Raw genomic sequence first — 26,347 nt, 5'->3', positions numbered from 1 at the left:
TTTAGTGTCAGTTATTTTACTGCTTTCTCTTTGCTTTCAGTTTTCGTATACCTTCTTACATGTACACGAATATTTGCTTTTCCTATTTTTCTAGGTGTTTGTTTTCCATTGGGAAAGGGCATGTACCGTGCACTTTATATTTCTGAAGAGGAAGCCGTTCTCTTGAACTCTAGGGAGAAGGCGCCTTACTTGATCTGTGTTGAGGTCTTGAGATGTGAAATGCCCAGGTATTGGATAGTAATCCTCATGTATTGTGAAAAATAGGCAGTAGTCAGAGGAAAATCATTTTCCTGATATGTTACCCTTCCTCCGAAACATTTGTTATAGCATTTCCAGGGAGGCATCTAGATCTCATAAACATTCTAAAGGTGGAATCCCCTTGGCAAATGGAGACGCCCTCTTGCAAAAGCCACCCACTTGGGCTTATCCATTATGGACAGCACAAGAGGTATATCGTAATAGCAATGATAGAATGTCCAAATCAACAGCTCAGGCTATTGATCAGGCAATGACCCATGTATCTGAGGCAAAAATCAGATTTGTTAGTGTGAATCTTTCTGTGGAAAGACAATTACATGGTCACCTTGAGAAGACTAATGTGGATCCACATGGTGTCGGTTGGTGTTCTGCTGCAGTTTATAGAGAGGGTATACAAGAAACGGAAAGACCAGAACATGACAATGATGTGGAGTGGGTAAGGGTAGTGTTGAAAGCTGATCCTGGGGTTAGAATGGAAGATATTGAGAATCCAACTCCACGACGAAGAAAGGAGCATCGCCGTGTTCCAAGCACAGTAGCACTAGAGGAAGTAAAGGTGGGTCTTTCCGTGATATTCATCATGAATAATGAGGATGCTATCTTTCATTATTTCATCTCTATTGTTAATGGTGGTTGATCTTTCTCTTTCTTTTTAATCAAGTTATCATTTGATGTTAGGCTTATTAAGAAATGGTCAGCCAAGTCTGCTAACAGACTTATTCACTATATATTTGGAATGTACTCAAACAATAGTTCCTTTATTCTTATTTAATGTAGTTGAATCTGTTTAACTGCGACTACCTCTTAAACCAGTCACCCTGTTCAGTGACAGATATTGCCTTTCAAACAGTAACACGACGGCATGCAATATAAACACATGATAAGTATGAGTTAAGATTATATCTTACAATAATATGTTCACTTATGTTTATGTTCGGCGTTTCCCCAGCTCATGCTACTATTTAGTTTTTGCTAACATTTCAAATTTGAAATATGGTAGGCCGCGGCAGCAAAAGGGGAAGCACCTCTTGGTCTCCCATTGAAAGGGGCTGGTCAAGATTCATCAGATGTGCAACCTAGAGTAAGACATAGCTGTAGGTTAAGTTTTCTCCTACAACCTTAGAAATGTGGAGTTGCTATACATAATGCATGACACAATTCCTCCAAACAGGCAAACGGAGTTACTCCTAAAGCCAGTGATGCCTTGTCTGGTGAACTTTGGGAGGTAAAGAAAGAGAGGATAAAAAAGGCTTCTATACATGGAAACTTACCTGGTTGGGACCTGAGATCTGTAAGTATATTTATCAATCAAAAGAATATGAATTCACCACGAGCATCTCTTAATCAATCATTTTTCACAACCTACATAAAACTGGTTTGTTGATTTACTGATTTTCTATTTGCTATTTATCCAAGTCACAAAATAATGTTTTGCAGTTGTAATTATGCATGGTGATGGTTGTAACTCCTAGTTACAATTGGGAATCTTGTACTTCTATTCATCATATTTTTTATGATTTACAAAAGAGCCATGTGGTATGTATGATAGAATAATGCTTGATGGCGGCCTTGATAAAATTTTAGCAGCTATGCTATCTAAACACAACTTTAACCCAACTTTAATCAGATGAACTTTTATAACTTACATCATTTTTATCAATAAAAGTGGAAAGACGGCCTGTCTGGGCACTAGTTTATATGAACTTACTATGTTAATCTAACTTGTAGAAAATAGAAAAATATAGCTTCCTAAGTCTTAAGAAAAAAAATACACTATCTTACATAAAAATATTAAAAGGATGATCTTTCTTGCATATGGAAGTTAGGTATATTCTGGTAAGAACATGGATCTAATAGCTAGAGAAAAATTTAAAGAGATTTTGTAGGAATCTCAAAGCAAAAAGGCATTTGAAAAGTTGATGTATGTGGTCTAAATTTTGGACCATATACATCAACTTTCAAAAATACTCGTACCATTTTTTTCTTATATTTCATTCCGGAGGAATATGCATATGTAATATTTCTTTTTAAATTAATCATATGAGTATATTTTACTGTCTATGCATTACTATTACTATATAATCAAATGATAAAATTAATTTTATAGTTTTTACATACATGTGTGTCAATTTTTTATATAAAAAATAATTAAAAGTGGGTACTGTTTAATTTATATACTAGTATAAAAAAGTAACATACTTAACATTATTCCAACACTTTTTAAGAAAAATAAAAATATTAACATTTTAATATCAGCTACGGTTGTCATCATAATTTTTCTGGAGCATACTCAGTATTCACTCCCACCAGTACCAAATTATCGACTTGTATTTATTTCCTTTACTTTATATAAAATAGAGTCTTAAAATAAGTTTAGATATCAGTTTTGCTATTTTGTATAAAAAATTTGAATTGAGTTTCTTTTAAATTAATTATGTTTAGAATTGTATCTTATATGAGCTTATAAATTAGAACCTAATTGAGTCTTAACTCTTAAGTTAACTAACCTCACATACAAGGTTTGATTAACTTATTCATCATTTTTATGCGTAAGAGGGATTAAATGGATTAGTAAGTTTATACAATAGACAGTGTGCATCAAACAACCGTTTAAGTCATAACGTAAATGTAAGTTTATCCTGTCATGCTTAACATGGTGTGCTAAACAAGTAGTAAGGTGCAGTTTATTATTATTTTTTTTTTTTTGAGAAATATTTTAGGCAGTAGTCAGTAGTCAAAGTATTTTCGGAATGGTTTGTATAACTAAGACATGACAATACCAACAAAGCAACAATCTAAAAGGATGTTTTCCACTAGTGCAACTATGAGGAACGTAGACACAACTTATTAGAAAAGCTTGCTTTTTGAACAATACATCATGTTTTAGCTAGAAACTATTGTTTGGAAAATGGGCTAGCAGAGGAAATGTTTTCTATATATTTTCATCGCTGGAATATTTCCTTCATTTTTGTTTGTAGTTAGAGAATAGAGATTGCAACACACATTTGTGTTACTCATATCATGATGGTGTTCACATGATGGAGTTAGGAATGAGAATATACATTAGCAAACACAACCTTGATTTTGTTGACTTGTTGAAAGTAGCATTATCTTGTCATTTTTTATTTTTAGTAAGGTTCTTTAGAGTGTAAATTATAACCAATTTTTGTTGTAGATGACTTATTTGATTATCTGTTTGAGAATATGTGCTTTGAGATCACAAATCCCATGAGTATGATAGCAGAGTTTCCCCTTTTCACATAGGTTATTGTTAAGAGTGGGGACGATTGTAGACAGGAGCATCTGGCAGTTCAACTTATTTCACATTTCTATGGTAGGTGGTCTTTGTCCAATTTTTCCTTTGCTCTCATTCAAAATTTGACAATTATTGTTCCAGTGATGTTCATTATGGAGCACACTGTTAGGATATAGAATGGAATGAGTAGTAACTAGTAAGAATCGTTAGAGCAGTTAGTTAGATGAATATTTGTATAAATAGGAGGATACAAGGATAGAGGGAAGACATTCAGACTTGTATACATTTGGTGAATAGAGGAGTGGCTCTATTGTAGAAGGGAAAACCCTTGGAGGAGGGATCTCTTTTCAATTTAATTTCTAGGTTCATAACAGTAATTTTTATATCATTGTCTTATAAAAAGCTCTTATATTTATTTGTAATTATAGGGACAAAGATAGTATAATTGTAATGCAACTTTTTTTAACGTGATTCATTAGCTAGTTGAATAATAGATGCATATTCTTTATATTATCATTTTTGGCGTGGTTGTGACTACTGCATCAATACAAGAGGCTCTGCCTCATCCTATGTTTGATATCTCTTTCTCCTCGTCACGTTGTATGGCGGACCCTGTTAGCAACCTAATTTTTATATAGAAAATTGATAGAAAAAAATGAATAGAAAGAGCACAATTTTGTTGAAAGAATGAGAATAAGAGAGAAGACTCTCCTCCACGAGTTTTCCCCTCTTCAACAGAGCCATTTGTCTATTCACTCATTGATTACAAATCTGAATGCTGTCGCTCTTCCCTCCTGTCCTAATTATTATGTATGCCGACTCCTTCCAACCAATATGAACCACCTACTCTAACTATTGCACTGTCATTAACTTTTCATTTTACTGTTATGTAAAGGGCGAAAGATGGCAGCACAAGTCATAAAAGGTCTTATTCTTTAAGTTTCATTTTGCACATGCACATTAAGATATACTAAATCTACATGTTTGCAGTTTTCGGTGCAGTACTTGAACTAAATTGGAACCATGTAATAGAAAGATTCAAATTATCTAGTGAACTGACTGGCTGTGCCCTATTTTGTTCTAGATGCATGAGTGGATCTTACTTTACTGTATCACGTCACAAAATTAACCCAGGATGCAGTAGACTTCTGTCTGTTTTATGTTTCTTGAGATGTTGCATAAATGGTGACTATCATTGGATTTTTGTTCCAGATATTTTCCAAGAAGCTGGACTTCCTCTTTGGCTGCGTCCGTATGAAGTGTTATGCACTTCTTCTTACACTGCTCTTATTGAAACAATTCCAGATACGGTAATTCTCTTACGCATTTCAAGTTTATTGAAACTTCTACATTTATCTTTACTAGTCTTTAGATATTCTATGATATGATTTGCAGGCTTCTCTACATTCTATCAAGAGTAGATATCCCAGCATTTCAAGTTTACGGGAACTCTTTATTGCCAAGTATCAAGAAGGTTCTCCTAGTTTTAAACTTGCTCAGGTAATATAGATTAGAGATGCAAAGATACAATGCATAATTGTGGACTGATATTTTTCATCTTATAATTTTGTAACGAATACTTAATTAAGCATTTTTTATACTAGCATATATTGTGTTTATTGGCATTCTAATTTAATGTTTTCTATTGAGAGAGGGAGAGGCTGGGGATACGTATTTGAATCTAAAATTGTATTCTGAAGCTTAGATGATTACAGAGGTATTTTATATGCACACCCAAGTTTAAAATCATAGCATAATGTAACTAGTTCCTAACAGAGAGCTAGGTTTGTTATGTTTAGAATGTAACTGAGAATCTTCTAGAATCTTGGAACTTAGAGTCTTCATTCAAAATTCAAAGATATACTCACTTTCATATATAGACAGGTAAAGCATTCGCAAAAAGAGAATTTCTAGATAGAAATTTGTTTCTCTCAGTTGTTCATTTTCTTATCATTTTATTTGAGGAAGATTTCTTATCATTATTCCTTTGGTATCCCTTCTTTGTCATGAACTTACAATCCTCCTCATGATCTGTAACCCTCAAATTGGTTAAATATCATAATCTTATTCAACACGGTAAACTTGACAACTAAAATATTGCAAAGAACATCATATAAAATCTAGTTTGACTAACTTATTTACATCTATGTTCCGAATAAGTTCATTACTGAAAATCCAGCTAAAATTTTCCTGAAAATTTAGCGTTCCCATGCTAAAATTGATCAATATTCTCAATAGCAACCCAATTTACACTATAATATGGTGTACAAAACCTCAAATTTATCTCAGTCGGAGTAAACCATTTGATGACCCTATGGCCACAGACAAGTGCGGGGGATACCAAATACATGGGTGGAATGAGTGGCAAGTCCTAACCAACTCAATTAGAAACCTGCAAGTATATAAAACAGTACCATATGATATGTGTTATTGGTAGAGCACTAGATATTGGTCATGGTCCCATGGATTTAATGCAATCAATTTGATGGAATAAGACAAGGACCAGCTACGGGGCTCAAATAATTGGAAACCCAAAATTTTGACAATATAGGTAAGAGAAAAGTAGGGATGGCAATGGGCAGGGTTGAGTCCATACCCGCTTGGGTGCAAAAGTTAGCATCCGAACCCGTGTCCTATGGGTATGTAAGTACCCATACCCGTATCCGTGACCCGCATTCCTATTAAAAATAAATAGATCAATTATAAAATATCATATAATTTTAAGTTTTTAAAAACATTAAAAGAATTTCAAACAATTTATTGTTGAAATAAACGAACACTTATATTAAATATGTAATGGCTTAACATTGATATACGTTTTATAATTGATAGACATGCATTTTTATATAACAAATATAAACTAAAATATATAAATAAAAATAAAAATACATAAATATATAATGTGCGGTTATGGGGCGGGCTGGGTACCAAGGTGCCCATACCCGCACTCGTACCCGCTTTTTTTAATGGATAATTACCCGAGCCCATGCCCGTATCCATTTTTGCGGGTTTTTACCCTACCCGTTATGGGTAAATTTGCGGATGCCCATTGGGGATGGGTCAAATTGCCATCCCTAGAGAAAAGAAATATGACCTGTTTGTTTGCCCATACAACATAAGTAGTGGGAGGAAGACTGAAGGGTAGGAAGTTATTTGTTCAGGTTTGTATTTGACAGAGATAGTTATCTGAGGAGTCAAGGCTCTAGAGTTATAGGAGGGCTCATGTTCTGTAATAGTTCTAGCTTTCCAGTCTATGACTAAAATACAGTTTTCCATTTCTCTTGAATTGGGTTCCTATCAGTTATACTCCTTAAAGAGTTAAATACTAGTTAAAGTAAGTCACATATTATATTCATGTTAAAGGACAATTCCCTAAATTTCAGTTGCTTGAGTCTCTAGCCAGTAGACAAATTCAAGGCTAATACTTATTTATTAAAAAATGATAGTTTTGAGCCACTAAAGAGAGGTTCGAGGTATGGGTAATGAGAACCCTTCGTAAATCATTTCTAGCGTACCAAATCTGTGTGCTTTGAAACAGTTTAATGTATAACCAACTTTCAATGCAATTTGAAGCACATTTTAGATACTTTGGTATGATCTTCGCATGTCTCGAAGCAAATACTCTTTTTTCCCTGTCAGAACTCGGGTGAATGAAAAAATGTGGGCTGATGTAACCATTATTGAATCCTTATGCGATACTTTTATGACCTAGATATGTGCCCTAGTTGGGTGTATGTATGATGTGCAGGTGAGGAATGACTATTTGAGCTCTTAGTTTAAAACATTGAACCTGATGGGAAAACTAAATCTTGAATTGTTTGTAACAAATATACTTAGAATAGTAGAGATTTTTAGGCCTACTCTTGTGAACTCACATTATTAAGTACTGTTATTCTCTTATGTTTATACTTTTGTCTGAGATGCACTAGATTTCATTTGTTCTTTTTGTAGGTGTTTAATTGGCTGCATTATATGGTAAAACACTAGATGGGTACTAATGTCTTGACTGATGTCATGACATGTACGTGTAACTACATTGTAGTTACTACAGGACTAGCTAACACAGGATTTATTGAATGTCAAACTGGATGCTGTGACATTCACACCTGTCAACAGATACTAAGGAATAGAACAGCAGGAGTTCTGTTAGAACTTAGTATTTAAGTGCAGTCTGGTTATCAAGGAAGAACCAGACCTGGCATAAGGCCTACTGACTGAATGTCAAACTGGATGTTATGACATTCATCATTGAAAGCAGCTGCTGAAGATTAGACAGAGTGGTGTTCTGTTATACTTCAGCATGTAACTTAGTTTGTTCTTCAAGAGAATAACAGAACTAACTTAAGGCCAAATGTGTAAATGTTAAGTTGGACACTCTGACATTTATCAATGTAAGCTGTTAACTGTAGTATGATCATTTTGATCATGTACAGGTCAGCAAAATTGTACAGTCTGTTTTCTGGAAAAACAGACTCAGCATATGGACCTTGATGTCAAGCTGAATGTCGTGACATTCATTCCTGACAGCATATGCTAAATTGTAGGTTGTTCAGTTTTCTGTTTCAGCTTTTTCTCAGGCTATTCTTTAGGGATTCAACAGCTGAGAGAAAATCCAGGAAATCAACAACCAAGCTACAGTCAATGAACCTAACAAATAGCCTATTTGTTAGTAACCTAAATGTTGAATTTATGGGAACTTGAGTGACCTTAAATTCAGGAGAATACAGGTGCAAAAGCCCAGGTGCTGCAATATAAAAAGGAAGGCGTTCCTTCATTCAGTTTCAGGGATTTTGAGGCGTGAAGATTTAGTGTGTCCATCATACTTCACTGCTGTATTTTTGTGAGTCTAGTATTAGACGTATCTTGTAAGCCAAGCCATTATCAAGTAGATGATTGCTTTGGCATAGGGTGTTCATTGAGTTGTAAGTGTTGTGTCACTCAAAGCTTTTAAGCGTGAGTGCTGTGTATCTTGATTTAAGCTGTGAAGCATAATCAAGAGTTGTTTTTGAAGTGTGACTTCAAAGTGTCTTTAATATCACTGAGGTGATTGAGGGGGAGTGAGTAGGAACTCTGATCTTAGTGTAAGATTGAAATTACATTGGGTAGGGATTAAGTGATAAGTTGTAAACAGGTGAGTTTAGCTTTGAATTGATACTACTAATAGTGGATTTCCTCCCTGGCTTGGTAGCCCCCAGACATAGGTCATGTTGGACTGAACTGGGTGAACAATTACTTGTGTTATTTACTGCACTTACTGTTAAGTTCTGCATAATCCCTGTCTGTGCAGAATTGGATGTCATAACAACCAGTGTGACATCCAAAGTCTGATAACTAGAATTTCAATTGACATCAGAGCAGGCACCCTGCCTGTGAATTTCTGGGTGAGATCTAGGGAAGTTACTTTCTAGTACCATGGACAAGGACTTAGGACACTCAAACAGACCACCCATGTTGGATGGATCTAATTATGATGACTGGAAGCCTCGTATGATAGCCTTCTTAAGATCTCTAGACAGCAAAGTCTGGAGAGCTGTCAACAAAGGATGGGAACATCCAGTGAGGACAGGTGAAGATGGAGTCAGTGTGCAGATTCCTGAAGAAGAGTGGGACAAGGAGCAAGAGGCGTTAGCTCTTGGAAATTCCAAGGCCTTGAATGCATTGTTCAATGGAATCAGCAAGAACATCTTCAGGCTGGTACACCATTGTGAACTAGCTAAGGAAGTTTGGGATACCCTCAAGGTAACTCATGAAGGTACTTCCAAGGTGAAAATGTCCAAACTTCAGATGTTGACCACCAAGTTTGAAAATCTGAGGATGAAAGAGGATGAGACTATTCATGACTTTCACATGAATATTCTTGAAATTGCAAACACCTCTGGTGGACTAGGTGAGAAGATGGCTGAAGAGAAACTTGTAAGAAAGATTCTCAGGTCCTTGCCTAAGAGATTTGCTATGAAGGTCACAGCCATAGAGGAGGCGCAGGACATATGCAACATGAAGGTGGATGAGCTCATTGGTTCCCTCCAAACCTTTGAAATGGGCTTGGGTGAGTATGCTGAGAAGAAGAACAAAAGCATAGCTTTTGTATCTAATGCTGAAGAGGAGGCAGAAGCAGAATATACTGGAGGTGATGAAAGTATATCAGAAGCCTTAGTCATGCTTGGAAGGCAGTTCAACAAGTTCGTGAAGAAGATTGATCAAAGAGGTAGACCTAATGTCAAGAACATCCCGTCTGACATTAAGAAAAGATCAACTTCTGATGAGAAGTTCAACCATGGCAAGGGGATCCAGTGTCATGGTTGTGAAGGGTATGGACACGTCAGAGCTGAATGCCCTACTTACCTCAAATTGCAAAATAAGGGGCTAGCTATCACATGGTCTGAAGGAGATTCTGAAAGTGAATCTGAAGGAGAATCTGCCAAACATGTCACTGCACTAACCAGTGTTTGTGCCTCTGATGATGACTCAAGTGCAGATGAACTGTCCTTTGATGAACTTGCTGCAGCCTATAAGAAGCTGTGCTCCACCAGTGCTGAAGTGCGTGCACAAGGAGAAAAGCAGAAGAAACTCATCAAGGAACTGGAAGATGAGAGACAAAAGCAACTGTCTGTCATAGAGGGTCTAAATAGTGAAATAGCACTGCTGACCTCCAAGCTGAACCAGATGACAAAATCCATCAGAATGATGAATAAGGGAACTGACACCTTGGAAGAGATCCTAAAGGTGGGACAGCAGTCTGGAACTTAATCTGGCCTAGGATTTGGGAAAAGATCCTCAACTGAACACAAACGCCCAAAGGCTAAAGTTCAGAAGTACCAGCGGAAGTCAACTCCAATGTCACAACATCGAGGAAGTAGGATGAATGATCATCAGAAGAGAAAATATCAGGGTTGGAGGTGTCACCACTGTGGTAGGCTTGGACATATAAAAGCCTTCTGTTACTGGATTCATGGTTTCCCGAACAGAGCCTCACATGTCAGACCTAAGCATAAAACACATAAGCAATGTGTTCCCATTAAGAAGCAACTATGGCATGCTAGGATAGCACACACTGCCCTAAGGGCTTCTTCCAGAGAAGACTGGTACTTTGACAGTGGATGCTCAAGATATATGACTGGTATGGAAAATCTACTGGTAGATATTCAACCTCACACTACCAGCTATGTGACCTTTGGTGATGGTGCCAAAGGAAAAATAAGAGGTGTGGGCAAACTGGACTGTTCTGGAGTGCCAAAACTGAACAATGTGCTGTTAGTAAGAGGACTAACTGCAAACCTCATCAGCATAAGTCAGCTGTGTGATCAAGGTTTTCATGTTCAGTTTACTAGGGAGCAGTGCATTGTGACAAATGGTGACAATCAGGAAGTTATGAGAGGAACCAGGTCCAAAGACAACTGCTACCTGTGGGAACCTGAACTCGCTAACTTTTCCACAACATGCTCCTCAGCCAAGGAAGAACAGGAGGTGAAGCTGTGGCATAGAAGACTTGGTCATCTCCACTTACGGGGAATGAAGAAGATCATATCCAAGGAAGCAGTCAGAGGAATTCCAAAGCTTTTGATTGATGAAGGAAGAGTCTGTGGAGAATGCCAGGTGGGCAAGCAAACCAAGATGTCACACCCGAAGCTGGGACATTCCACAACCTCCAGAGTTCTGGAACTGCTGCACATGGACCTAATGGGACCTATGCAGGTTGAAAGTCTTGGTGGGAAGAAGTATGCTTACGTGGTGGTTGATGACCATTCCAGATACACGTGGATAAGCTTCATCAGAGAGAAGTCAGATACATTTGATGTCTTCAAAGATCGGTGCACAAGACTTCAAAGGGAAAAGGACAGTTGTGTGGTCCGGATTAGAAGTGATCATGGTACGGAGTTCAAGAATTCCAAGTTTGATGAGTTTTGCTCGTCTGAAGGAATAAGCCATGAGTTCTCCTCTCCTATAACTCCTCAGCAGAATGGAATAGTTGAAAGAAAAAATAGAACTATTCAAGAATCTGCCAGAGCAATGATTCATGCAAAGAAGCTCCCTATGCACTTTTGGGCTGAAGCAATGAACACCGCGTGCTATGTGCACAACAGAGTCACCTTGAGAAAAGGAACCTCCTCCACTCTGTATGAAATATGGAAGGGCAGAAAACCCACTGTGAAGTACTTTCATATTTTTGGAAGTAAATGCTACATTCTCACAGATCGTGAACAGAGAAGGAAGCTAGATCCCAAAAGTGATGAAGGCGTATTTCTGGGATACTCCACTAACAGCAGAGCCTACAGAGTGTTCAACTACAGGACCAATGTCCTGATGGAATCCATAAATGTCATTGTGGATGATAAAGAGGAAGGAACCGATCTCATGGAGGATGTTGAAGCATTCCTTGACAGTCCAACTGACAGTCCAGTCAAGTCTGAAGAAGTACAGGAACCTCCTCCTGAATGTGAAGTAGAGGCACCCACCAAAGTGCCATCTATCAGAATTCAGAAAGACCACCCTAAAGATCTTATCATAGGGGATCCCACCAGTGGTGTAACTACCAGGTCAAGAGGAATAAACTCAAATTCCTGCTTTGTTTCCAAGGTTGAACCGAAGAATGTGAAAGAAGCCTTGACTGATGAATACTGGATCATTGCCATGCAAGAGGAACTCGAGCAGTTCACAAGGCATGAAGTATGGGAGCTGGTTCCAAGGCCTGAAGGGTCCAACATCATTGGTACCAAGTGGATCTACAAAAACAAATCTGATGAGAAAGGAGTAATTACTAGAAATAAAGCAAGACTAGTAGCTCAAGGATACACTCAAGTTGAAGGGGTAGACTTTGATGAGACATTTGCTCCTGTAGCTAGACTTGAGTCCATCAGATTGCTGTTGGGGGTAGCCTGCATCCTGAAGTTTAAGCTATTCCAAATGGATGTGAAGAGTGCATTCTTGAATGGCTACCTGAATGAAGAAGTCTATGTGGAACAACCCAAAGGGTTCTGTGATCCTAACCAACCTGAGCATGTATACAAGTTGAAGAAAGCCTTGTATGGGTTGAAGCAAGCACCCAGAGCTTGGTATGAAAGGTTAACCGAATTTCTGACCTCAAATGGATACAGAAAGGGTGGCATAGATAAAACCTTGTTTGTGAAGGATGAAGAAGGCAAAATCATGATAGCTCAAATCTATGTTGATGATATTGTCTTTGGTGGAATGTCAGAACAAATGGTTAAAAAATTTGTTCACCAGATGCAGTCTGAGTTTGAAATGAGTCTAGTGGGAGAACTGACCTATTTCCTTGGAATGCAAGTAAACCAAATGGAGGACTCTATGTTTCTCTCCCAAAGCAAGTATGCCAAGAACATAGTTAAGAAGTTTGGTATGGATAATGCCAGGCACAAGAGGACTCCTGCTCCCACTCATCTGAAGTTAACCAAAGATGATGGAGGGCCTAGTGTTGATCAATGCCTGTACAGAAACATGATAGGTAGTCTGCTGTATCTGACTGCAAGTAGACCTGACATCTCTTATGCAGTTGGAGTGTGTGCCAGATACCAAGCAGAGCCCAAGGTGAGCCACTTGAATCAAGTCAAAAGGATTCTCAAGTACATCAATGGGACGTGTGACTATGGGATGCTGTATTCACATGGGTCTGAACCTGTCCTCTCTGGGTACTGTGATGCTGATTGGGCTGGAAGTGCTGATGACAGAAAAAGCACACCAGGTGGATGTTTCTTCTTAGGAGAAAACCTCATATCGTGGTTCAGCAAGAAGCAGAATTGTGTCTCTCTGTCCACTGCAGAGGCTGAATACATAGCTGCTGGAAGCAGTTGCTCCCAACTGGTTTGGATGAAACAGATGCTCACTGAGTACAATGTCTCTCAAAATGTCATGACATTGTTCTGTGATAATCTCAGTGCCATCAATATCTCCAAGAATCCCATCCAACACAGCAGGACCAAACATATTGACATTAGGCACCACTTCATCAGAGATCTGGTGGAAGACAAGGTGATCACTTTGGAACATGTAGCCACGGAGCTTCAACTGGCTGACATATTTACAAAGGCGCTGGATGCTACTCAGTTTGAAAATTTAAGGAGCAAACTGGGAATATGTCTCTCTGAGACCTTATAGCAACCACTGATGTTTGGGATAAATTGTTTAATATCTCTGCCTATTAAACAATTTGTACTAGGCTATGATTGGTCACCAGATCATACCTATGCTACTTGCAACAAGGGTGGATACAAGAGGGTAAGGAGACACCCTACTGTGAGAAGGCCAATGTACCTGCAGGAGTTCAAGGATGCTGTTCATGCCGGAGTGGTTCTGGATGTCAGAAACAAAATCATGGCATCTGATATGGTGGTACCTACTGTAAAGCAAAAGTGGGTGATTACTTGATCGAAGCTGTGAAGCAAGATCAAGTGGATGTGAACTTGGTTGAAACTGTGAAGTAAAACCAAGTCTGGAACTCTGTCATTGTGCTCTGGCTATGTTGTTGACTTTGGCAACATTTTTGACAAAAAGGGGGAGTAATAACCACCACTACCCCTGACAAACAGAGTGGGTCTCTACAACAGACTCTCATGACAGATCTGAAGATCCCCCCTGCAGCTGATGTTGAAGTTTAGGTGCAACTTCTAATATGTGTGTGCTGCTATGTGAAGTTTTTATTTAACTTCCATGTGTGTGAGTGTGCTGCCACTCTGAGTGTATTAGCTAGTATTATTTCCTGCTAGGTGTGTGATTCCGCTGCCATGAACTCTGTTATGGGGATCAAAGTGTTTTAGCCAAAAATTTGCCAAAGGGGGAGTTTGTAGGTGTTTAATTGACTGCATTATATGGTAAAACACTAGATGGGTACTAATGTCTTGACTGATGTCATGACATGTACGTGTAACTACATTGTAGTTACTGCAGGACTAGCTAACACAGGATTTATTGAATGTCAAACTGGATGCTGTGACATTCACACCTGTCAACAGATACTAAGGAATAGAACAGCAGGAGTTCTGTTAGAACTTAGTATTTAAGTGCAGTCTGGTTATCAAGGAAGAACCAGACCTGGCATAAGGCCTACTGACTGAATGTCAAACTGGATGTTATGACATTCATCATTGAAAGCAGCTGCTGAAGATTAGACAGAGTGGTGTTCTGTTATACTTCAGCATGTAACTTAGTTTGTTCTTCAAGAGAATAACAGAACTAACTTAAGGCCAAATGTGTAAATGTTAAGTTGGACACTCTGACATTTATCAATGTAAGCTGCTACTGTAGTATGATCATTTTGATCATGTACAGGTCAGCAAAATTGTACAGTCTGTTTTCTGGAAAAACAGACTCAGCATATGGACCTTGATGTCAAGCTGAATGTCGTGACATTCATTCCTGACAGCATATGCTAAATTGTAGGTTGTTCAGTTTTCTGTTTCAGCTTTTTCTCAGGCTATTCTTTAGGGATTCAACAGCTGAGAGAAAATCCAGGAAATCAACAACCAAGCTACAGTCAATGAACCTAACAAATAGCCTATTTGTTAGTAACCTAAATGTTGAATTTATGGGAACTTGAGTGACCTTAAATTCAGGAGAATACAGGTGCAAAAGCCCAGGTGCTGCAATATAAAAAGGAAGGCGTTCCTTCATTCAGTTTCAGGGATTTTGAGGCGTGAAGATTTAGTGTGTCCATCATACTTCACTGCTGTATTTTTGTGAGTCTAGTATTAGACGTATCTTGTAAGCCAAGCCATTATCAAGTAGATGATTGCTTTGGCATAGGGTGTTCATTGAGTTGTAAGTGTTGTGTCACTCAAAGCTTTTAAGCGTGAGTGCTGTGTATCTTGATTTAAGCTGTGAAGCATAATCAAGAGTTGTTTTTGAAGTGTGACTTCAAAGTGTCTTTAATATCACTGAGGTGATTGAGGGGGAGTGAGTAGGAACTCTGATCTTAGTGTAAGATTGAAATTACATTGGGTAGGGATTAAGTGATAAGTTGTAAACAGGTGAGTTTAGCTTTGAATTGATACTACTAATAGTGGATTTCCTCCCTGGCTTGGTAGCCCCCAGACGTAGGTCATGTTGGACTGAACTGGGTGAACAATTACTTGTGTTATTTACTGCACTTACTGTTAAGTTCTGCATAATCCCTGTCTGTGCAGAATTGGATGTCATAACAACCAGTGTGACATCCAAAGTCTGATAACTAGAATTTCACTTTTCAAGTACTTTCACAAGCAAAATGTTATCAAGTGTGATTTGCTACTTCTCCTTCCCTTTCATTTCCGGCGCATGGTTTTCTGATATGGTTTATGTTGGAATTTCCGCCTAAATTGCGGCCTGTCCCTAGTCGCCTAAATTGCGGCATTTGGCTTGCCTTAGTTGCAGCAGCCTCCAACACCTTCATTGTGTTGGGTTTGAAGGGGTGGATTTAGTCCCACATTGCTTAGAGATATGACATGTGTTGTGCTTGTATGTGGGGACAATCCTCACCCTACAAGTCGGTTTTGTAGGGATGAGTTAGGCTCAACCCAAATTCTAAGATGGTATCAGAGTCTATCCTAGATCCGTTGTTGAGCTTCCCGTATCGTCCACGCTTCGGGCTTCCCGTATCGTCCATGCTTCGGTCTCATTTGAGACCCAAGCATGAGGGTGTGTGTTGGAATTTCCGCCTTCATTGCGGTCCGCCCCTAGTCGCCTAAATTGTGTCATCTGGCTTGCCTTAATTGCAGCCTCCAACACCTTCATTGTGTTGGGTTTGAAGGGGTGTATTTAGTCCCACATTGCTTAGAGATATGAACTGTGTTGGGTTTGAAGGGGTGTATTTAGTCCCACATTGCTTAGAGATATGAACTGTGTTGTGCTTATAAGTAGGGGAAATCCTTAACCTACAAGCTGGTTTTGTAGGGTTGAGTTAGGCCCAAAACCAAACACTCAGAGAGTTTCTTGCAGGTTTTAAGTTTTTATGGGCTATCCCCTTCTTTTGAATAATGCTTCTTGAATTCTTTTAATAATTCTAATATATGGTAAAAAGCACCTTGATTATATGTTGAAAGTGGGCAAAAAGTCATTTGTTATAATCTGATGATTTGTTTACATTTGTTGTTTCAGAGGAACTTTGTTGAAAGCATGGCTGGTTATTCCTTGGTTTGCTACCTTCTGCAGGTGTGAAAAATCTCACTATACTTGTGCACACTATGATGGCTGATGCATAGTCCGCTTGAATTGCAATTTAAATCATAATATTTTTCTGTTAATTGTTCAACCACTTTTTGTTTTTGCTTTCTTTTCATCCAGGTAAAGGATAGGCATAATGGGAACCTCTTATTGGATGAAGAAGGCCATATCATACATATCGATTTTGGCTTCATGCTTTCCAATTCACCTGGTGGTGTTAATTTTGAAAGCGCACCTTTCAAATTAACTCGGGAGCTTCTTGAGGTAAAACTGAGACAACTTGTTTATAATGCACCTGATTTTTTAGTGTACTTTTGCTTTACAATAACCGGTAATATGCTTGTGGCAGGTTATGGACTCTGACGCTGAGGGACTTCCAAGCGAGTTCTTTGATTATTTCAAGGTAATTTAGAGAGAGAGAGGGAGCGGGAGAGAGAGAGTCTGCCAATGACCTTTGATTTTTTAAGTCTAAATTGTCTGATGTTATGTACTTTGCAATCCAGGTTTTATGCATTCAAGGCTTCCTTACTTGCCGTAAGCATGCTGAGCGTATCATTCTTCTCGTTGAGATGTTGCAGGTAATATAAATGTTAGCTCCCCATTGCAGTCTCCATGTTATCTAATGTATATACTGCCGACGTTCATTGTCTTATTGCAATTAGTTCCTATATCTCCTAGCAGAACAAATGTGTTTTTATTTATTGATGGTCCAAACCTGTCAGGGTTAAACCGACTTTCCTCGTCCAACTTTCTTTTTTAACTATTGCCCACCACTGGTCCATTGCAAGCTGTTTAATGTTTATATTTAATATGGGCATTTTATGTCTTTACGAATGGCCTTGCCGGCTGTCCACTGACTGAAAACTCTCATTATATTTGCATTCCTTCTTAATAGAGTTGAAACAAAACATAATGTACTATATTTCCTTAACAATTGGATGTTTACATCTTATGCTCTTTACCAAAGAAGTTATATACATGATTTCTGTAGTGAGTTGTGGTCTATCAATGGGTTTAAACAAAATTTGAAAAAACCTAACTGGATTGGTTGGATTTTTTGAGAATACTAGGAAATCATTGAGTTGTTTAGTCTATTAAAAAATCGTCTAATTAGATAACCAGAACGAAATGGTCAAACCTATTCAAAATCATAGGGAAATGATTAGTTTAAATTTACCCAAAAACATTGAGTTGTTTAGCCCATTAAAAAATCCTCTAACTAGATAACCAGAATGAAATGGTTGAATCTATTCAAAATCATAAGGAAATGATTAAAAACAGGTTTAAATTTACCCAAAAACATTTTTAGGCAAATAGAAGCCAAAATAAGGTTCACATCTTGATTGTTATTACCTAACCTTTTATTATTGATTTTATGTCGTGGACATATAATATGGTCATTTTATGCTAATTTTAAACTTAACAAATCTGATTTCCTATTATTTTATATTATTAGAGTACGTCGGTTGAACTTAACTCATTCCTACAAAACCGGTTTGTAGGGTGAGGATTGTCCCCTCTTATAAGCACATGTTCAGATCATGTATTAATTGTATGATATAGGACTCTTAACATATATATTGGTTTATTATTAAAAATATTTCATGTCACATTAAAAATGTATATATAATCATCAAATCAATTTGTTTTAATAATTAATCTGGTTTTGAAAACATTGGGGGTAATTGAAGTGTGTATGACAGTAGACCAACTCTTTAAGAAAACCTGAATAACGGAGTGTTGAAGATTCTCTACATGCAAGATCGACTTCATTGAACTACAAAATTGAAATCGAAATATAGCAAGGTGTATCTTCCTATGAAATTGTAATTTTTAAATCTTAGAAATATTTTGTTTGCTAATTAATCTAGAAAAATGTGAGAATATATTCTTCAGAGGTTTGTGATTGTCTATGCATTTTTAAGTTGGTTAAGATAATCTCTAGTTATAAATTCTGCTGAGAATCAATCAACAAACTTGTAGGATCCATTAAAGGTATAGTGATTACTAGATAGGCAAGTTCGTGTTGTCTTTTTTAAAGAATGAAAATTCTAATTAGCAATTCTCAGCAAATGGTCTATGTTAAAATATTTAGTAAGGAAAAGGTGGGTGCGACCAGCATGAATGTTAACCAGTGAAAAGTTGTAGCTGTTTTAGATAACAGGCTGGGGCCAGATATGGAAAATTGGTGAGGTGGTTGGTTTTTCTATAACATGGCTAGAATAGAATTTTTGCCGAGTTTCCAGCCCAAACTCAATGAAAGGAAAAAACAACCTTTTATGTGCAACAAGGTTGCAATATGTTTTTGTTGAAGATTAGCACACATCAAATCATAATCAGTTGATTCTGATTTGTCAAACTGTTACAAAACAGTGGTGTAAATAGAGTTATTATCTATTGTTATTTCTTTATTTTAGTAATTACTATTTCCTTATTTAGGTAGCAACAATTATAGGAAACTATTTCTCTATTTATTAACAAATTAGGGTACAACTTTCAACCTATTGTGTTCTATTTATACCTCACATGTAAGAGTTCCAAACACAATGAAATATACAACATATTTTTACATGGTATCAGAGCGCAAGATCTGAACCATTCCTAAACCTTGAGCACCACCCATGGCAGATATTATCACTGGTCACAAATTGAATGGCAATAATTACAATCAATGGGTACACTCAGTCAAAATCTACCTTCAAGGAAAAGGGAAGAAAAGTTGTATCACAAGAGACTCCAAGTGTCCAAAAAAGGAGGATTCCAACCTCGGAAAATGGCAACTAGAAAACAGTCTAGTAATGTCATGGCTGTTAAACACCATGAAAAATGAAATTGGAGAAAATTTCATGTACCATGACACTGCCAAAGATATGTGGGATGCCGTAAAGGAAACCTACTCTAATGTCGACAATACATCTGCAATTTTTGAAATCAAGAGCATACTCCATGATTTGTGTCAAGATGACCGCTCAGTCACAAAGTATTTTAATACTCTCAATCGTCACTAGCAACAACTGGATGCATATGATGAAAATGAATGGAGCTGTACGATGGATAAAAAGAAGTACAAAGAATTGGTGGAGAAAGATAGAGTCTACACATTTCTATTAGGTTTGAACACAGAACTTGATGAAGTTCGTGGGAGAATCCTTGGAACCAAACCTCTTCCAAAAATTCGAGAAGTTTTCTCAGAAATACGAAGAGAGGAGAGCAGGAGAAAAATGATGCTTGGAAAATCCAGTGCAGCCCCATCTATAGAGGGATTTGCAATGGCAGCAAGGGGAGATCAACATTCTTTCCAAAAGAAAACCCGACCTTGGTGTGACCACTACAAGAAACCGGGTCATACCAAGGGAAAGCCATCACAGCTAAAATGGACCAAAAACCGGGACAGCAGAGGGAACACAGCTGAGGTAAATTCCCACTCATCACCATTCAGCAAGGAGCAACTGGAAGCCTTACAAAAAATGCTTCAACAAACAATTGGTACAACTACTATGGCACAAAATGGTAATTTTTTGCATGCGCTAAACTATAGCAAGGGAAAACAAAATTCATGGATTATTGACTCAGGAGCATCTGATCACATGACTGGAGACTTGACTGTTTTTGATAGCTATTCTCCATGCCAAAATAATTTGACTGTTCGAATTGCTGATGGTACCCTGTCTAAGGTCATGGGTAAAGGTTCTGTCATTATTTCACAAAATATTACTCTTAGTTCAGTACTCTATGTGCCTAAACTTGATTGCAACCTATTGTCCATCAGTAAACTTACAAAGGATTTGAAGTGCATCACTAAATTCTTCCCTAACCTGTGTGAATTTCAGATTTTGGAGTCGGGGATGACGATTGGCAATGCTAAAGAATGTGCTGGACTCTATATCCTTCAGGCTGAAACATCTAAACCAGAATTCGAGGCAACCTCTTGCGCTGTAGTTTCTGAATATAGTGAAAATTCTGCAATGCTGTGACACTATAGACTAGGCCACCCAAATTTTATGGACTTGAAAGAAATGCTTCATAAATTATTCAATAAAATTCAGAAGTTGTTTCAATGTGAAATTTGTCAATTGTCCAAACATACATGCAACCCCCACCTCAACCCTATAAACCTTCCCAGCCTTTTTGTGTTATTTATAGTGATGTATGGGGACCATCGCGGGTCAGAAATGTAACTGGATCAAGATGGTTTGTCACCTTTATTGATGACCACACACGGATCACTTGGGTCTACCTTATGAAAGACAAATCAAAAGTTGGTAGGATATTTGAATGTTTCCGTACCATGGTGCAAGCACAATTTCAAAACAAAATTAGAGTGCTTAGGAGTGATAATGGTCGTGAGTACTATAAATCTGCATAAGCTCATACTTTCAGCAACATGGAATAATACACCAAACCTCATGTGTGGATACACCTCAGCAGAACGGGGTTGTCGAGAGAAAGAATAGACACCTCCTAGAAGTAACCCGATCTCTCATGCTAGCTACAAATGTACCTAATCAGTTCTGGGGAAAAACTATCCTCACCGCAACCTATCTTATAAACAGAATGCCTTCCCGGATCCTTAACTTTCATACGCCCTACTCCACTTTCCAAACCTTATACCCAATCAATCGTATCCTTACATCTATTCCTTTGAAAATATTTGGATGTACAACCTTTGTCCATAATCTTGATCCCCAACGTTGTAAACTTGATCCGAAATCCATTAAATGCATATTCCTCGGCTACTCTCCTCACCAAAAGGGATACAAATGTTATTCACCTCAAAACAAAAAATTCTACCACACCATGGATGTAACCTTTTTTTTGAGAATCAACCATATTACCCCAAAGTTGGCATTCAGGGGGAGAATACATATCCAATTGAAGTGATAGAATCCCAACTTTTGGAACTTAAGCTAACTAAACCCAAACTCACTGCAGAGGCATCCGAACCTACACCTGAACCAAATGAAAATGCAGAAGAAAATGCAAAACCTACTCGTGGACCAAAAGAGATTACGTTAGAAAATGCAGAAGATATTGCAGAGGATATTGCAGTAGAAACTACAACCCCTACAACAGAAACTGCACCAAGAAAAAACGTGAAAGTGTACTCCAGGAAGAACAAGAAGGGAATAGAGTCTTGCACAACTCCAAGGCAGAGAACCAAGAAACCTCCAAGACTCTAGGAAATGGTGTTCTCTCAGGTTATACTACTCCTAACTCTGTGAATGTTGATGATATTGATATTCCTATTGCCTTGAGAAAAAATGTAAGATCATGTACTAAACATCCCATTGAAAGATTTGTATCTTATGGAAAATTGTCCGAGAGTTGCAAAACTTTTGTAACAGCTCTTGACAATACACACATTCCAAGCAACATCCATGAGGCACTCCAAAATTCTGAATGGGCAACAACTGTAACTGAAGAGGTTCAGGCCTTAATAAAGAATGACACTTGGGAGATCACAAGCCTACCTGCAGGGAAGAAGCCAGTAGGATGCAAATGGATATTCTCCATTAAGTATAATGCAGATAGGAGTATAAATCGGTACAAAGATCAACTTGTAGCAAAGAGATTCACTCAATCATATGGAGTAGGCTATGAAGAGACTTTTGCACCGGTGGCCAAACTAGACTCCGTTAGAGTTATTCTCTCTTTGGATGCAAATTTAGATTGACACTCCATCAACTAGACATCAAGAATGCCTTCTTAAATGGTGACCTAGAAGAGGAAGTTTATATGCAGATTCCTCCTGGACTTGAATCATCCAGCACCACAAATATGGTGTGCAGGCTCCGAAAATCCCTTTATGGCCTCGAGCAGTCTCAAAGGGCATGGTTTGATAGATTGACTCGAGTTGTCAAGAAAGACAGGTTCAACCAATGCCAATCAGATCACACTATGTTTATTAAACACTCCATGGAAGGAAAGGTAGCTTTGTTCATTGTTTATGTTGATGACATCGTTATTACAGGAAATGATTATGATAAAATTGATCATTTAAAGGGACTCTTGGCAAAGGAATTTGAAGTTAAGGACTTGGGACAACTTAAGTATTTTTTAGGAATAGAAGTTGCACGAACAAAGAATCACATCTATGTATCACAAAGGAAATACACCCTTGACTTACTTCAAGAAACTGGAATGCTTGGGTGCAAGGCAACTAATACACCAATAGAACAAATAGAAGGAAGAGAAGATGAAAGTACACCAGCCGACAAAGATAGATATCAAAGTCTAGTTAGGAAACTAATCTACCTATCTCACATTAGGCCCGACATTGGGTTCGCGGTAAGCTTGGCTAGTCGCTACATGCCAACTCCAACTGAGTCTAACATGAAAATGGCGAATAAAATCCTCCAATACCTCAAAGACACACCAGACCGAGGTCTCCACTTCAAGAAGAATTCAAACAGAGGCATTGAAGTTTATACAGTCTTAGATTGGGCAGGGTGTTCTACAGACAGAAAATCGACTACAGGCTATTGTTCATTTGTGTGGGGGAACCTAGTAACTTGGAGAAGCAAGAAACAATCTGTAGTGGTGAGGAGTAGTGCAAAAGCAAAATTTAGAGCCATGACCTTAGGTATTTGTGAAAGAATGTGGCTTAAGAGCATGCTAGAAGAAATCAAAATTCATGTGAACCCTACTGTGAAGTTACTATGTGATAACAAAGCTCCTATAAGTATTGCAAAGAACCCAGTTCAACATGATAGAACAAAACATGTGGAAATTGACCGACACTTCATTAAAGAAAAAATTGATCATAAGATTATTAGTATTGATCATGTCCCATCATGCAAGCAAACTACAAATATCTTAACCAAGGCTCTTCCAAGAAATACTTATAAAAATATCAAATCCAATCTGGATATGATAGACATCTACCACCCAGATTGAGGGGGAGTGTTGAAGATTAGTGCACATCAAATCATAATCAGTTGATTCTGATTTGTTAAGCTATTACAAAATAGTGGTGTAAATAGAGTTATTATCTATTATTGTTATTTCTTTATTTAGGTAATTACTATTTCCTTATTTAGGTAGCAACAATTATAGGAAATTATTCTCTATTTATTAACAAATTAGGGTACAACTTTCAACCTATTGTATTCTATTTATACCTCACATGTAAGAGTTCCAAACACTATCAAATATACAACATATTTCTACATGTTTGTTTAGAAGTTTCCTTTTGTTCTTGCCTTGTAGCTGACAGCCCTGTAGCTGACAGTTGACTGTAACCTTTCTGAATGCCCCCATGTTGTAATAGAATCTTGGGTTTGACCTATTTTCTAATAAACTTTGATTGTCCTGCCCCTCAACTGTGTGTGTACTTTCTTGGGCCTCTCATTGCTATTATGCCTATCTATTGGGAGGAGACAATTAGGAAATGGTCTTCCATACATGCTCTGAATTATTGTTCCCTTATGTTTCAGGATTCTGGTTTCCCCTGCTTTAAAGGTGGTCTACGGACAATTCAGAACCTAAGAAAGCGATTCCATCTTAGTTTAACCGAAGAGGTTTCAATTCATTTTAAATCTCAGTTCTCTTTCCTATATGTAATTTTTTACCTGTGATTGTTATATCTTTTTTAACTCCTTGCAGCAATGTGTATCTTTGGTGCTTTCACTTATTAGCAGCAGTCTTGATGCATGGCGAACACGCCAGTATGATTATTACCAGAAGGTTTTGAATGGAATATTGTAAGAGCTGTGGTCATTTGCTTATTCCTTTTTGGCTAAGCTTGTAGGGTGACTGCGTATCAATCAGAATTGCATTTCTAAAGTCATTAGAGGGTAGTTGGTTCACTGCGGTATGGCTCTAAGTTTATAAAGATGTAATAATGAATCAATAGGTGGGCTGGATGCATCCTCTTTTCTTATGATGGCAATGGGAATGATTTTCATGCAAATGAAGCTCTGCTATTTGGAGAAGTTGCATTGGCCTCCTTAATGCCTGCCACTTTGAGGTAAATCAAATTGTACAGTGATTTTAGCAGAGTACAGATAAGATTTTATTGGTTGTTGATATGAGTACCTATGTAAGCTGTTTGGTTCATGAAAGCGTTTAGGCGGTGTTTGAATTGTGGAGCAAATACTGACCTGGTATGTTTTGGATATCTATTATCAAGGGCAGACATTTACTTTGGCAAATAGTTCTGTTATTTCTTTTGAGGTCTCAACTGATTTATGGCGTCTCTCTTCTCAAGTTGATTTTACTTACAATTCAAAATTGTCAACTTTCTTTAACGATGTTTGATTGTATAATTGTAATTAACCCTCCTTACTTTTCACAGTGAAATTTGTTCATCTTATTAATCATAATTTTTTTTAGTCAGATCGGCTACGGAATCCAGTCTTCACTTCTATGTAAATTTTAAGTTAAACTAGGCAAATCTCAACAGTTGAATTTGACAAACATACCATATTTGAAAAAATGCAGTTTAAAAGCGAATTATGTTCAACAAATTGGTCACATTTGGATGTAACTAAAATATGGTAACAAATGCATTTTCACGTTCCACAAGCCGCCAGTATAAACAGGCAAATCTGTATTGACTTCACTAAATGTTGCACCTTTGTATTTAGACCTCTCAGATATGATCAATATTTATGTCATTCATTATAGACTTGGTTGATAATAGTTATCTTCGTTGCAATTTTTTAATGTCAATAGTATGTTTCTCGACTCTATGTTCTTTGTTATAGGATGAACTAGTCGCTACTCCTATGCTCTTAAATGACCAACAAAAGTATATTTCCCAATATTTGAGCTACAAGAGAATGTATGTAGTTCCACACCTAGAATTATATGTTAGACCCGTGTATAATTAGAATAACTATTTTAGAAAGTTAGTTATCCCGGTAAGTGAAGATGTCAGTACTGCATAGTTGTAATTTAGAGGAAAGACTTTGCGTTTGTCTCCGAGAGTGATGAAATGAGTTGTAGAGAGAGGTTTGGTGTGTACATCTTCCCATTAGTCTTGGGCTGGAACATGAGACACTACTGAACTTTTGTTCATTACTTTTTTCTTGACAGAATAAGTCAGGCTTTTATGTGTTTTGTTCTGCCGGATTGTGTGCCAAAGAGATTGTGCTTAAATTGTGGCATAGTATTTAAGGAGTGTGAAACTTAATTTGTAGCTCAGAGAGAAGTGATTGTAGCCAGAGAACTTAAGTAGATATAGTGACGAAGCTCCTGTATTTTGCTTCGGCATTGGAACAGACAACTAAATTAAATTTTGTAGCTTAAAGAGAAGTGATTGAAGTCAAAATTTAAGTAGATATAGTGACAAGGCTTTTTTTATTTTATAATTTTGGGATCCGACTTTGTGACAAGGATTTTGCTTCTGCATTGGAAAAGACGACCACCATGATACAAGGTTTGAACTAGATAGATATATGTTCTTGATATTAATCTTCTATCATTTGAGCCTGAGGCTCAATTAGCATCACAAAATCCTGTGAGAGTGAATAAATGAAGAGGATTTTTTAATACACTTTATGTTTCTTAGATATCACGCAAAAATTCAAAAATGTTCTAAATTTCTAGAATTGCATCTCCGGACGCATTCCAACACACACTAAACACAAATCATTTTCAGTAACGTCTTATTATTTGTTTTTGTTTTTATTTCAGAGATACATCTCCGAAATATTTCTGTAATTATATTTCCATAACACA

At 37.5% G+C, this 26,347-nt stretch overlaps 1 protein-coding gene across 2 annotated transcripts in view; it reads left to right on the top strand.

The window, feature by feature from the left end:
* The window catches only part of LOC127079640 (phosphatidylinositol 4-kinase beta 1), a 28,712-nt gene extending 3,712 nt beyond the window's left edge, over positions 1-25,000 (top strand). The window contains exons 4-16 of one of the 2 annotated variants that reach the window (XM_051020021.1): positions 95-227; positions 328-814; positions 1,259-1,339; positions 1,430-1,549; positions 3,523-3,592; positions 4,727-4,824; positions 4,910-5,014; positions 16,598-16,651; positions 16,784-16,927; positions 17,013-17,066; positions 17,167-17,241; positions 24,100-24,183; positions 24,269-25,000. In XM_051020021.1, coding sequence (XP_050875978.1) covers positions 95-227; positions 328-814; positions 1,259-1,339; positions 1,430-1,549; positions 3,523-3,592; positions 4,727-4,824; positions 4,910-5,014; positions 16,598-16,651; positions 16,784-16,927; positions 17,013-17,066; positions 17,167-17,241; positions 24,100-24,183; positions 24,269-24,370 — 1,607 coding nt within the window. In that variant the 3' untranslated portion in view covers positions 24,371-25,000. Of the gene's footprint in view, positions 1-94; positions 228-327; positions 815-1,258; positions 1,340-1,429; positions 1,550-3,522; positions 3,593-4,726; positions 4,825-4,909; positions 5,015-16,597; positions 16,652-16,783; positions 16,928-17,012; positions 17,067-17,166; positions 17,242-24,099; positions 24,184-24,268 lie in introns of those variants that run through there. The other variant, XM_051020022.1, reaches the window with a different exon arrangement.
* The last annotated feature ends 1,347 nt before the right edge of the window (positions 25,001-26,347 follow it).

This window comes from Lathyrus oleraceus, chromosome 5 (genome assembly GCF_024323335.1).
Source record: "Lathyrus oleraceus cultivar Zhongwan6 chromosome 5, CAAS_Psat_ZW6_1.0, whole genome shotgun sequence".
In the NCBI taxonomy this organism is placed as follows: Eukaryota; Viridiplantae; Streptophyta; class Magnoliopsida; order Fabales; family Fabaceae; genus Lathyrus; species Lathyrus oleraceus.
The sequence above is the reverse complement of the archived record's forward strand: the minus strand, read 5'-3'. Positions and strand labels throughout refer to the sequence as shown.